At 35.7% G+C, this 13,040-nt stretch overlaps 1 protein-coding gene across 3 annotated transcripts in view; it reads right to left on the bottom strand.

Moving 5' to 3' along the window:
• Window positions 1-2,182: 2,182 nt before the first annotated feature.
• Window positions 2,183-13,040, bottom strand: part of SLC30A9 (solute carrier family 30 member 9) — a 34,279-nt gene continuing 23,421 nt past the window's right edge. Inside the window, exons 15-18 of one of the 3 annotated variants that reach the window (XR_001865270.1) lie at window positions 12,835-12,964; window positions 9,981-10,094; window positions 3,311-8,500; window positions 2,183-3,220 (exon numbers count right to left, since the gene is read on the bottom strand). Coding sequence is in view for 1 of the 3 variants with exons in the window: in XM_008641399.2 (XP_008639621.1) it covers window positions 8,456-8,500; window positions 9,981-10,094; window positions 12,835-12,964 (289 nt within the window). In the remaining 2 variants the exon portion in view is untranslated. Of the gene's footprint in view, window positions 8,501-9,980; window positions 10,095-12,834; window positions 12,965-13,040 lie in introns of all 3 variants that reach the window. The other 2 variants (XM_008641399.2, XR_001865271.1) reach the window with 2 other exon arrangements.

Below are 13,040 nucleotides of genomic sequence, written 5' to 3'. Positions count from 1 at the left end.
GACCTTGGCACACTCGTAAACCCACCAAACGCTAGCCAGAGTATCACACACATCTCCCTCAATGATCCAGAAGTGTCCAATTACCTACTGAGCAGATGGAGCTCCTGGAACACAGATTTTGGAATGAGTCTTCTCCACCTAAAACCCCTGTTTTGAACCACCTGGAAACTGAAGTTCTACACTGAAGGTCAGAACCAATGAAATCAGTGCAAAGCATAAAGGGAAAGGAGCAGAACAGGTTAAAGCCACAGCCTTACTGGAAAGTCTTTCTCACATCAAGGTTTCCAAGTTATCCAAATTCATTAGGAGATGCTGAGAAAGTTGTCTTTCATGAGAAAGATGATCAGTGAGGTACAAATCTGCAGCCAAAGACACCTACATACAATTACAACATACAGAGACAGAGGTTCATAATATGAACCATTTTTATGTGCATCAAATGCAAGATGGATTTTCTTTACGACTGCCTTAGAGGAAAATAAAACCCCCATATTTAAACCCTAAATTTAATGTTTTGTGTATCCAGAGTAGCCTGATTTAATGGTAAACTGCTGTTCAGTCAGTATTTGGGGTAAAAACAATACTTCTCTAAAAGACTGAAGATCAGTTTATACTAGAGCAGTGAATATTTAAGTCACCTCAAGTGCCAGAAAGAGAACCTAGAAAAGATCTTACTAAGCCTCAATTCAGCATCAGAAGTGAAGAAGTCTAAATTTAAAAAACAAAATCACAAAGAGCTTGGGTAAATCAATACACGTCATTTACCAGGAGCTGAGCTGGCACAACTTCTGTGAAAGCAGAAATTATGTCCCTTTTCCTAAGGTTTTCAAAAAAAGTTTAATTCAAACACTAAAGGAACGTTTACTTTTCATATCTTTTAATAAGTCCCTCATAAAATATTTGCAAAGACAGACAAAACTCATTCTTGAACAGGACTTTTAAGATCACCTCAACCAGCTGACTGCAAGGTCCCACTTCAACCCATTAGCCCCCATTTAACACAACTATTTAGGAATGGCCTTTCAATTAACGCCACAGACAGCAAATAAAGAAAGGCTTTTGAAGATTCCAGGTTACATTATGTGAAAAGACAGAGCTCTCTCTTTCAAAGTGGCTGAGACCACTTGCTTGGTTACTCAGCCCAAAAGACAGCCCAGTATTTGAACTTGACCTCAGACAGACAAGAGACAAGGCTCTCAAGTCTGTCACTTCTCTGCTCAGGCAGATCTTGTGCCATTTGGTTCATAAGAGAAAAAAAACAAACGCAACAAAACCAACAAACTTCCCTTGAGAGTCTCTCAACTATGAAATGAAACATTCTTAGCAATCAGGACATACACTGCGTAGCCAAAATCTTTCCTGCAATATGTTGCTTGACCACTTTATTTCTGGTATCTGATACCATACAGACAAAACCTCCAGTTTTTCAAGTTTCTCCATTTCATCACCCAGGCTTCTGGCATTTTTGACTCTTCTTTCCAATCACATAAAACTTTTTCAGCCTGGTTAGAAACAGTTCTTCCCATAACCAGATAAAGAAGCTGTTTTATCAGTATTAGTGATAAAAAGTGGCACTTAAGTGTATCAGACAGTACATTAAATCCTTTCTAAGCTGGCTAATTTCAAGCTTTTTTTCTTAAGAGGCTTGGACAGCTTTGCTGGGATTGTGAAACTATGGTTACTACGCAAGTCTAACACATAAACCTGACTATACAGAGACATGCAACCTATCTGTAGTACTACCTTGCTTCACGTCATCCCTACATATGGATCAGGACAGGTAGTCTAAACTGGACACACTGACAGTGGGGCCTCTGAGCCAGGCAAAAAGAGCTTTCTCAGTACTGGGGAAGGAACCGCCCTCTTTGAGGGCAGGGGGTGAATGGGATGAAAGGTGGAGTTGCCAGTGAGGTTTAGAGAACTAAAGAAGAGAGCTGGCTGGCCTGGGCAGGTTGCTCCATCACCGAATGCATGCTATTGAACAGTGTGTGCCAGTGCCACAAAGGCAAATTGAATAACCAGTATAAATAGATGGATAGAAACTTTGTTTTGCATCCATAAAATAGTTATATGCAATTTGAATTCAGAAATATAGCGAATCATCAGCTGCCTAAAGCCAGTGTTATTGCTTACTTTTCCAATGCATATAAAATTGCTGAAATTAACAGAACACAACCCTTACTGGCTATGTAACATTTTACTGAGTAATTACAACTTCCAGACATGATACAGAATGTACTGAATTTAAGTATAATTACAAAACAAAGAACATATGCAGGTAAGTATTTTAATGTCTACACCACAAATCAAAATGACTTCCCCATACTAATATGGACTAACCAAGACACAGAATGAAAAAGCCAATACACCAAAATGCAAGGTGCAGGTGGGGAGGGGCTGGTTAATCTGATTAAAAGGCTGCATGGAAAAATAGATTTTGACTTTGAGATTGCCCTTTGAAAGTTCTGCCACCAGTGAAAATCCTCACTGTTGACTTTCAAACTTAATACCATTCTGGCAATAGCCAAAACGGTTTCCAAATGCTTCAGGCATTTTTCAAACACTTCTCACACAGTTCTTCAGCATATTTAATTTGAAGAGAAACTTACAAAATCCCTTTTATATTACATCATTTACAGATAATTGCATTTTTTTTTTCTTCTGACTTCAGATTTGAAGCAGCTGATCACAACCCCTAAAGTTTTAAACACAGTCTAAATTTAGATTACAAAAACCAAACTTAATGCTAGATTATGGATCTGTATTCCACTATTTTAACAGACACCTCCTTCCCAGAACAGCACTATGAATGCTGGCTATATGAAAATTTGACTGGGCTTGCTGTTAGTGTAATGCTTATAAAAAGTAACTAAGACCCTTTATTTTAATTGGTGGCTCTGATTCACACAGAAAAAAAAAAATGTCCACAAGCGCCCCATGTAATATTGAATATTTTCTGCCTATCTATTATAATGTGCTGTAGTGTCTGTGGTATTTTAAAAACATACATCCTTTCACATTACATTTTGAATGTTTTAACTCCTTTTCAGAATGTGATTTAATTAGAAATCTTGTTTATTCACAGACATCTCAGCAAATTGAAAAATACAGACTAACATTCATCGGTGACTACAGCCCACTGCAAGAATTCTCTGGACCTTAGAACAGAGCTTCTCTTTTTCCACAGCACATTCAGTATGGTGCTTCAGTCATTTTCTCTCTGAAAGAATCAATTAATTTTCTCTTTAATTCACTCCAGCTCCCATTTCCACAAATAACACTACTCACCCTCCACTTACCAAACACCTACCTCACCAACAAAGACCGAGATTACATCACCCTTAGCCGTTTTCAGTGGACAAATACGTTTGTACCTGCAAGGCTGAACACCATATCAGGACATAATTAGACAGAGGCTCTCATTTTCAGTACAGGAAAAAAAAAGATGAATTTTTGCTGGGAGTGGGAGGGAGGAATTATTCAACTATCAGAATATTGGTAAAAGAAAGAAAACATCATCCTATTTAGTTTTGTGCATTCTAATAAAATATAATTTCTTACTGTTCTTTTCTTCTGCAATCATAATTTCTTATTTCTGGACAAGTTTTTTAGATGGTTGTCATTCTTTCCTATTTCCAAGTGCTCAATGTCTTGGGTCTTTTCCTTCCTTGTATTCTTTTCTTTTTATCACATACTTTTAGTTTAATTTCTTTTGCTTCAGCAAAGCCTGACTGACTGCAGTTTCTATAGATCATATATCGACTTAGAGCTTCTGTTTTATTTTCCTCAAAGGACATACATTTCAAAAATTGAACTATTGTGCTTTAAAGCCTGGATTTCTATTACTCTTTTTATGTAATATAGTCTACTTTTGATCTTAATGATTTGTGTCTCACTAACAAGAAAGGAAAAATTACTTAAGCTACACAAACCCTCTATAAAAAAAAAAATCTTTTTGGTACATCTTGACTTCTCATTTACATTATGCAGGTAAACTGCAAGAGAGATGTTAGTGGTACTCTCTATTCAGAGCCAACAATAAGAATAGTAGCAGCACAATACTTAAGCTAGAAGGAAAAAAGCACACTGTCATTTTATATTCACTTCTGTAAGCCTTTAGGCATGAGCAGAAGGGCAGGTTTTGTACAGGAGTCAATATTCATCAATAGTTCTGCTATGCCAAAATGCCTTAAGAACATATGACCATAAAAGGAAACATTTTGTTTTCAAAGCTTAAACAATATGGTGTTCTGGTCTCCTTTATAAGGAAAGCATCTAAATCAAGTTTAGAAGAAGGATTACTTCATTGACAATTTTCAAAAATTGCCACACTTTCAATACACAAAGGCATAAAAACTCTTTGTATGAAGACTGTATTTGATGTACTCAGCACTAAGGTACTTCCTTAATGTGTATTTTTTCTTTGTTACAGAAACAAATTGTTAGCTTTGTTACAGCTAAAATGATTACAAATAAGGAGAAAACAGGACTGCAAACAATGTATAACCTAGACAAAGTACCTAAAAACCTTCCTGTACTCTTCCTTATCAAAGAGGGGGCAGTAGAAATCTCTCAATAAAAACTGAGTCTTCAGATACAGCTGAAAAAGCTGCACCTGACAGAATCAGAAAACTTGGTTTGGGCTAAAATGGTTTGTAGCTTTCAAAACAGTAATCTCTATTGTCAACTATTAATGAATAAGAAGTACAGTACAAAATTCACAGACGAGTAGAATTTAATCCTGCTATTAAAAACATAAGCTGTTCATAATGGCCTGTTCCTCTAAAAGTAAGAATCACTTTAAAAAACCAATAAAATCTGTGTGGGAATTCAAGAAAGGAAAAAAATAGAGCCTAAAAAGCCTTCAGTTCAAGGATGAGTCACAGGGGATAAAGGATGCAAACCAATCCTTAAAAGATGTGTGCTCATGTCCCCACTACTTCTGGACCAGAACAGAAACCACCAAACAGTCTGTGTAATACAGTGATCCACTGAGGTATTTACTACTACCACTGTATCCTTAACAAATGCTTTAAAGGTAGAGGGGGAAAAGGAGACCACATCAAATGCTGAATTCTGGTGTATAATGGAGACAATTCAGACTTGAAGTTCATTGCTGGGGGTAAGATAATCACTTCCAAATTTTATGTTTTACAGAAAAAAAAAATCTACAGAAAAACATATTATTAGTATCCAGCCAGCTTGGATTTAAAATACATTAAGATCATTCAGTATATTGGAACACTAAGACAAGCTTTTCAGACATCGCAAGTTTTACAGAATTATGAGACACTGCACAGCATGTAAGCAATCTTCCACAAAGCAGAGAGGGCAGCCACACTTTGAACACAATTTGAAAAAAATAGAACCTGCAAGGCCAGTCTACAGAAATAAATTATTTTAAAACACCACACCTTAATTGAAAAAATCCTAGAATATAACTTTATTGTTAGATAAATCCCATTTCTTTTCCTTAAAATCAATCAGAAAAACCATTTTGTAACTGCATTTGTGATAAAGAAAAGATTCACTCCTCCACACTTTGTACAGTTCTTTAATCTGAGGACTCTATCATGTAAATGTCAACGTATTAGCTAATTATTTTCCCCAAAAACATTAAAGCAAAAGTAAACTAAGTAGTGGACCCACATCACCTCAAGGTTTTGACTATAAAGACAGTTAAAGGAAAAAAAAGCAGTAAAAATGTTGTATCTGTTAAGAACAATTTGTAAATTATAACATATAAATTAAAATGTAACAGCTTGGAATTACTTTCCTTTCCGACCTGGCAACGAATCAATGAATCAGTACTTCCATCCAACTGCATGACATGTAAACTTCCAAGGTACTGCCAAAACCAGTCCGCCTGCCTTTTTGTAGTACATCACCATCCAGGTCACTTTAAAAAACAGAACTGGGTCTTCAGACTGGTCAACTGTAATGTACCCCAAAACATTCAAGTCCTGGCATCTTGAATTTAACATATTGTGATGCTATAATCAGTAATGTAACTGGGAGACAAGGAACTGAATTCTATCTTGGAATATAAACAAAAGGTGTGGATGGGTATTTTTCTGACTCAAATAAGGAAATTAAGATCAGAATTCAGAGGAATTACATCTCCAATGAATAAAAAAAACATTTTTATAGGGTTTTGGAGCATATGTTCTGTAAGAATATAAGCTCATGCCTCCTCTTGAAAACAATACAGGAACATTTTGCTATTGAGATAACATTTACTAACCTTGCAGGGAAAGTTCTGCACTGCAAACTGCACACTGACACTACTCATTCATCAGTAACTCCAGCACGCAAACCACTTGGTCACACTGGCTGTCTTCACTAACCTCTGCAAGAAGAACATTTTCCCAGTTTTACTTCTCTTCAGGTTTTTGATTTCTGAAATAACTGGTTTATTAATGTGTTTATTCAAATTCAAAATCCATATAAATATTCTAGGGAGAAGAAAACATGTTATGCGTTACCAGATTCCAGTGCTCTTCATGAATAAGACTAATACCAGGAGAGTGCATTCTGAGAAGAGATGAATTTCACGTAGAAGGGCAAGGAGAAAGGCAAATTATTTATAATGTGCTAAAATATGCTGTATTTATTTGATATGGGAGACTTCCAAATTACCTTTAAACAGCATTTTAAATCATCAGGCTTAAATATACTAACTATTTCTACAATAGGAGAAAACCAGATAAAGTAACCCTTCTTTTAAGTTAGCCATAATAAGGGAATATGCTATAAAGAAGCCACCAGTGAATAGGAATTATGGAAAAGGGTACTGAGGAGATCCTTTCACCCACAATTACTGTATGTGAAGCCCCATCTGTAACTTAACTCTGGAATGTTTTTCTACTTAAAATGACCAGCATGCAAAGTGCTTTGCAGTTGTCAAAAAGGCATGTTATTTTAAATTCTCATAGTTCACTGGTAAGTGACACCTAGTATGAAAAAAAAATATTCTATACTGTTTTTAGTCAAATCTGGACATATTGGTCTCCACAATTATTTGCTGCAATGCTTATAATATAATCTTGAAATTGATTTTTGAAGACTTGTGTTTCATATCAACATTCCTTCTTTCAGCAAGTCAGTCATTACTCAGCAACTGAGTTACTAGGATGGTCTTATTACCACACTCACCCATAAGCAAATCTAATTTTATGTTAAAGTGCATAAGTAATTTTCCTCAGTGCTATTTAAATACAGTTATTTCACTTATATTTCAACTTGCATGTTCAGTACTCACAGCCTTATTAATAAAGGCTGGGTCTCAAAGAATCTGGTACAACTTGAGTACCTTCTGCAGAAAGCCTTGAGACAATTGTACACAGTTGTAGAATTTCACATTTCAAAGTTATAAACTAATCACTTATCTCTGGATTGTTGAGGACCACTGATAGAATTACTCTCCCAAACAAGCAAGCTCAAGTCATGAAAAAATACAGAGTAAGTGGTTTTGAATTCAGATAATATCTAAAGGTAAATAAATTAAAAATACAATGTATTCATTTGTTTAATTATAAATAGATCGTTTTTACTATTATATATTCCAGCTACATCTCTTGCATCTTCTAGCAAAGACCATATCTGGCAATAGAGTCTATTAAAATATAGAAAGCCAAAAATGCCAGGTAACTTTTAATAAGCACTACCATAAATATCTCCCAGATTACATCTGAAGATACTTACAAATAAGAAAACAAGTGTCAAAGTAAGGAAAAAAAGAAACAAAATTTAAAGAGAGGAAGTGCACCGAAATTTGTACATAGTAATTTTTCACAGTAACTTAATGTACTCTGGCTAAACCCATACAGCTGGCTCCTCTGAGGTGAAAAACCTTGTTTCCCTGAAGTGCAGTTGTAATTGTAATGGTGGCAAAAAGCAGGTTTCCAGGTCATGGTACTTGAGATAAGGCCAGCGCCCATTTGAAACAATTTATCTCATAGAAAAGAAAAATTGTGAAACAATCACACATTTGAAATATTACAATTTAAGGTTGGCAGGTTCCACTGGAACAAACTCTTCCTAGCTAATCTTAATATCTCCCAAGAACCTTTAATGATATCTTGAAAGAAACTAAAGAAGTGCAAACTGACTGCAAAGGGACACAAATGGAAAAACTGTGTTGTATAGTTTCAGGCAGCTGTACATGCCTAACTAAACCTCAAGGTATAAGTTCTGAATCGCAGTAAATATACTTGGACAGACTCCCCTGTGGAATTTAACTCAAGTAGCTTTTTGAAACTGATTTTGCCATGGAAATTTTTGTCTGCAAGTCTAGCGCTCTTCCAGAAACAGAAGCAGTGCTAACAGTCCAGGAAGCCTACAGCAAAGGAAGCGAGGTATGGTGCTGAGGTCACTGCAATTTCAGAAGCTTTTCAGCCCTTTACGTGACTTCTTTCCACAAGGGTAGCAACCTGAAGATTTCTCCTGTTCAGCTCTACAGTATCTCCAAATCCACATGACGAACATCAGGATTTCGTTGCTGAAATAAAATTTAAAAACAATGTATTGAAAATATTCAAATACATTTTTGTGCATCATTACAAGTAATTTATTTCTTGTATGATATTGTCAACTGGATAACAAATCCCCTTTTTGGGTAACATAGGGACTACTTTAAAATGAGGAAGAGTTTCAACAAACATTGTCCATATTATAAGGCATTTTTTGAAAGCTAGGTCATCTTTTTATTTGAAAAATACTTTTCAACATCATGAATAAATTAGTTCTTATGCTTTATAAAGTATGGAGGAGCTCTCAATTTTAAAAAGGCAGTAGAGTTTTATGTAAAACTGTTCAGATACACGTACATGTAAATATCCCACTTTCTTAAAGTTTTAACAGATACTTTCCTGAATAACGGGTAAGATTTTTGAAATATTTTATTCTATGCCACTGAAGCTATTTATAAAGATTCAGAATACTGTTTCTATTAAGAAATATTCATTTTCTGATATTGTAGAAATACATTATCATCATTACATCAGTTGTATAATCCATGAGAAAGTCATGACTTCAGAGTCATCCAGCATGTGAACATGACTAGTATGTTTAGTAAAGCATATTCAATACCAACACAATCACTATATATATGCCTACACCAAAAAAACATATCTATGTTTATAAAAAATTTAGACATGATCCTGCTCCTCCAAAACCATACAGGAAGAACTGATTTAGATAGTGCAATTAAATTCAAAAACAGTATTTTGACTTTTAAAACAGGACAAACCTAGGGATAGAAACTTAAACTAGAATATTTATGAAATATAACAAGCAAGGACAGCCATGCTCTTGAGTAGTGTCTCATGTCCAGAAAAGAGAGTCATGGCAGGACTGCTTTTATCTGGGGGTCAATATTCTTGTAGTTCTGAATTCATGCCAGAAAGGTAAGACTGACAGCCCCAATATACTTACAAAATTAAAAATGGAAATAACCCTTTCTTGCATCTGCCAGAAGATATTTAAATAGCAGAATTAAAAGAAAAATCATAAGAAAGCTGAGAGGCTTTTGTAAAGTCAAATAAACACTATACGGCTTAAACAAGAGTGACAGATGTTGAGTAGCAGTCCCATCACCCAGAAATATTTGATAGAATGCTAAGAACCAGCTTAAAAAAAAAAATGTACTTTTTTATACCCAAAACAGAATTCAACAGCCTATAAATAATCTGAAATTCTGAGAATACAGTTACAAAGACACATTCAGGTCTATTTAGTGAAAATTTGTTCTGTGTTGGTATGAAATGGAACAAAATACGTAACAAATGGATCAGTGGCAAAGGAAGGATTTGCTGGTGGTCAGAACTTAGTTAATAAAACTATAGCGAGAAAATTTGCATTCATAATATCAGCCTCTTTCTCTCTCTCATATTTACAAATGAAATCCCAAAAATTAGATGCAGTGATATTGTTTAAAATATATCACAGAATAAGCACTACTAATAAGCAGTTAAATTTACCTTCAGGTCCTTCTCAAGTCTGTCTACTTCAGCTCCCAGAGTGTCAATGATATTCTCACCATGCTTAAGCATAAAGGCTTCTAATTCTTCAAGGGTTTTCACTTGCTGAATTTCCTAGGAAGAAATTAAATTTAAGAGACTGAGATGAGGAAAAGAAAATAAAGGAATAACACTCCAGAGGGTCTTGACATATTTCAAGAGGGAGGAAAAAAAAAAACCTAAACAAAACACTTCAGCTTTTGCCATTTACTCTCAAAACATCATCTGTTCTTATGTCTCAAAGACACAGAAGAGTAGCATCTATTAGATGAAAACAGCTGGCTCTATCATTACACCTGCATGTGATACAAAACCTTCTTCTATCTTTAATTGATTTCCTCCTCAACTTTCCAAATAAGTTTAGAGAATTTCATTCATTTTCTAGAAGTTTCTGAGGTATTCCTCACAGCAAGGCAGAGCAACCTGTTCCACCGTCTCACCACCCTGTGTATTCTTTCCCCATTTTCTACATTCTTGCTATTCCATTACACTGCCTACTCTGGGCATCACATAACCAACTCATCTGAAAGTCCATAAGGATTACTACAAACACTGCTGTAAATATGACTCCTCCATAATATCAGAAACTTGAAGACAATTGACAGGAACTCAGACTAAGAGACCAACAGCATATGAAACTGAAGGAATGACATTAAGGAAGAAAGAATGTTATACTCCACCCTCCAAAAGAACACAGACTTCAGCAGCACCGAAGCAGGTACTACAGTATTGCCATAGAATCTTACAATGGTTTGGGTCAGAAAAGGTCTTAAAGAGATCGTCTAGTTGCTCCCCCACTGCCATGGGCAGGGACACTTTCTGCTACACCAGGTTGCTCAGGACCCCATCCAACCTGGCCTTAAACACTTCAAGGGACGGGACATCCACAATTCTCTAGGCAACCTGTTCCACTGTCTCACCACTCTGACCACCCCAGTAAAGAATTTTTTCCTTATATCTCATTTATATCTATCACCTTTCAGTTTAAAGCCATGAGCTTTCCTTAGAGGTCTCACACTAAGTTGTCTGGAAGCCATTTGTCCTGTAGTTTATCGCAGCTGCAGTATGTTTGGGATAAATAGGTTATTGCAAACAGACACAGAAACTATGAAACAGCTAATTCTTCTTGTGCATTCAAGTACATGACATCAACTTCTTTCTCCTTCTCACTACTCTAAAACCAAAGAGGAATAATGTAATTGATCAAGCTTAAAAAATATCTCAACCACAATCACCCATGACTATGATCACGGCAAGTCTAACATGAAAAAAGCCAAGGTAATCTGAATGACAGCATTTCAACAAACATTTCACAACTGTAGAAAGACTAATGTTGACAGCAGTGCTAGTTGAATGAGCTGCTTATTTGAAAAAGTATAGATCAAAAGGCAAGCACGATGTTCACCTTTGACTTGAGATGGCTGAATCCTACTGAAAGGACCAATGGTTTTATAGCTGACATGAGGTTACTATGTGAAAGAACAATGACTTGTGTAAGAAACAGTTGCCAACCTACAAGCAATCAGGAAGATCTTTTCCAACAATACTAGAAGTATTGGAAGAACTAGTGAAGGTTGCATGCAATTGCCAAGGGAAATAGCAGGTAAAGAATAAAATCTAACAAAGCATTTAAAAGAAGACTAGCGTACTGAAAACTGCAACAGCAAAGCAACCAGGCAAACTTGCAGTGCCTCAGTAGTACAAAGCTGATAGCACTCTTCCTCTCCAAAATGTATTATATTGAAATCCAGTAGATGAACAGGTCAGATATTGTACTGTACATACACATACATAATTCTTAATTTGACATGTTTTTAAAACTGGGATACTAATGGTTTAAAAAATCGCAATGTAAAATTTAAAGGTAAACTCTGATAACTTCTAAGTAGTTTTTAATGGACAGACATAAAACGCAGACATCTGACATCTGTATTTCATTTTGAAAGGGTGGAAAAGAAAGAAATCTTGTACACAAGCAAATTTACCAGTGAAAACTGGTAAGGAAGCAAAACATTTTGCTCACTTAAAACTCTCCTTTTGATTTAGATAATATTTATTTTCTTCATACTTCATAGTTCTGCCATATAGCAGAGAACATCTCTGCATTTCTATATTGAAAAGAAGGATTAAGAAAAGCTACACTGAACTATACTAAAATCAGAGACTGACACTTAAGGATGGTAATTTTTAAACATCACCAAAATGCTGAATCATGTGATGCAAGCAATCCATATTCACACCCAGTCTGAACAGCTGGACCTGTAAACCCTAACACTGCATCACCAACAGCCAGGGTAAATGGCTCTGACTAAACAGATGCTTTTTTGCAGGTGACAGGCTTCTAGTTTTAACTGCAGATCTTGTAATTCAATAAATGTATTAGAAGAATTATGTTCTCTTTTTTTTTTTTTTATAAATCTGTATTTTCTAACAAAACAATCACAGAATATTCTGAGTTGGAAGGGACCCACAAGGGTTATCGACTCAAACACTTAGGTGAATGGCCTGTGTAGGGAGAAAACCCACAACCTTGGTACTATTGGCACCTGGCTCTGACCAGTTGAGCCAATCTCAAGGGTAATGAGTTAAAAAAAACCCCTGCTTTCCTCCTACTCAGGCACTTTTTCAGCAGCACATAATACGATTCTCTGTAAGTACATTTAAAACACTAACACAAAGTAAGAACATCTGCAACCCTTCAAATGAAGAAGTGAAATGTACCTCACCTACTTGCAAGTCTTGGGTTTAGAGGTATTTGAAATTGGAAAGTAAATACCAGATACTGGGGGTTACAAAAGCAATTTTTTACACATACTTGTAACAGCTGTTCAATGTCTTGTTTTTCCAGGTAAGACCGAGTAACAACACGTCCATCAAAGTCTACTTCTGCCTTGAATCTCACTTTGCTCATTCCCATGTCTGTGGCTTTAACATCATGAATTGCTCTGAAACATATACATTTTTAAAGAAAATGTAAAACAACATAGAACAAACCACTAGCTAAGTTTGACTTCTCAAGTT

Source organism: Corvus brachyrhynchos, unplaced genomic scaffold (genome assembly GCF_000691975.1).
Source record: "Corvus brachyrhynchos isolate BGI_N302 unplaced genomic scaffold, ASM69197v1 scaffold17, whole genome shotgun sequence".
Classification (NCBI taxonomy): Eukaryota; Metazoa; Chordata; class Aves; order Passeriformes; family Corvidae; genus Corvus; species Corvus brachyrhynchos.
Note: the sequence above shows the minus strand (reverse complement) of the source record. Positions and strands in the feature narration are given on the sequence as shown.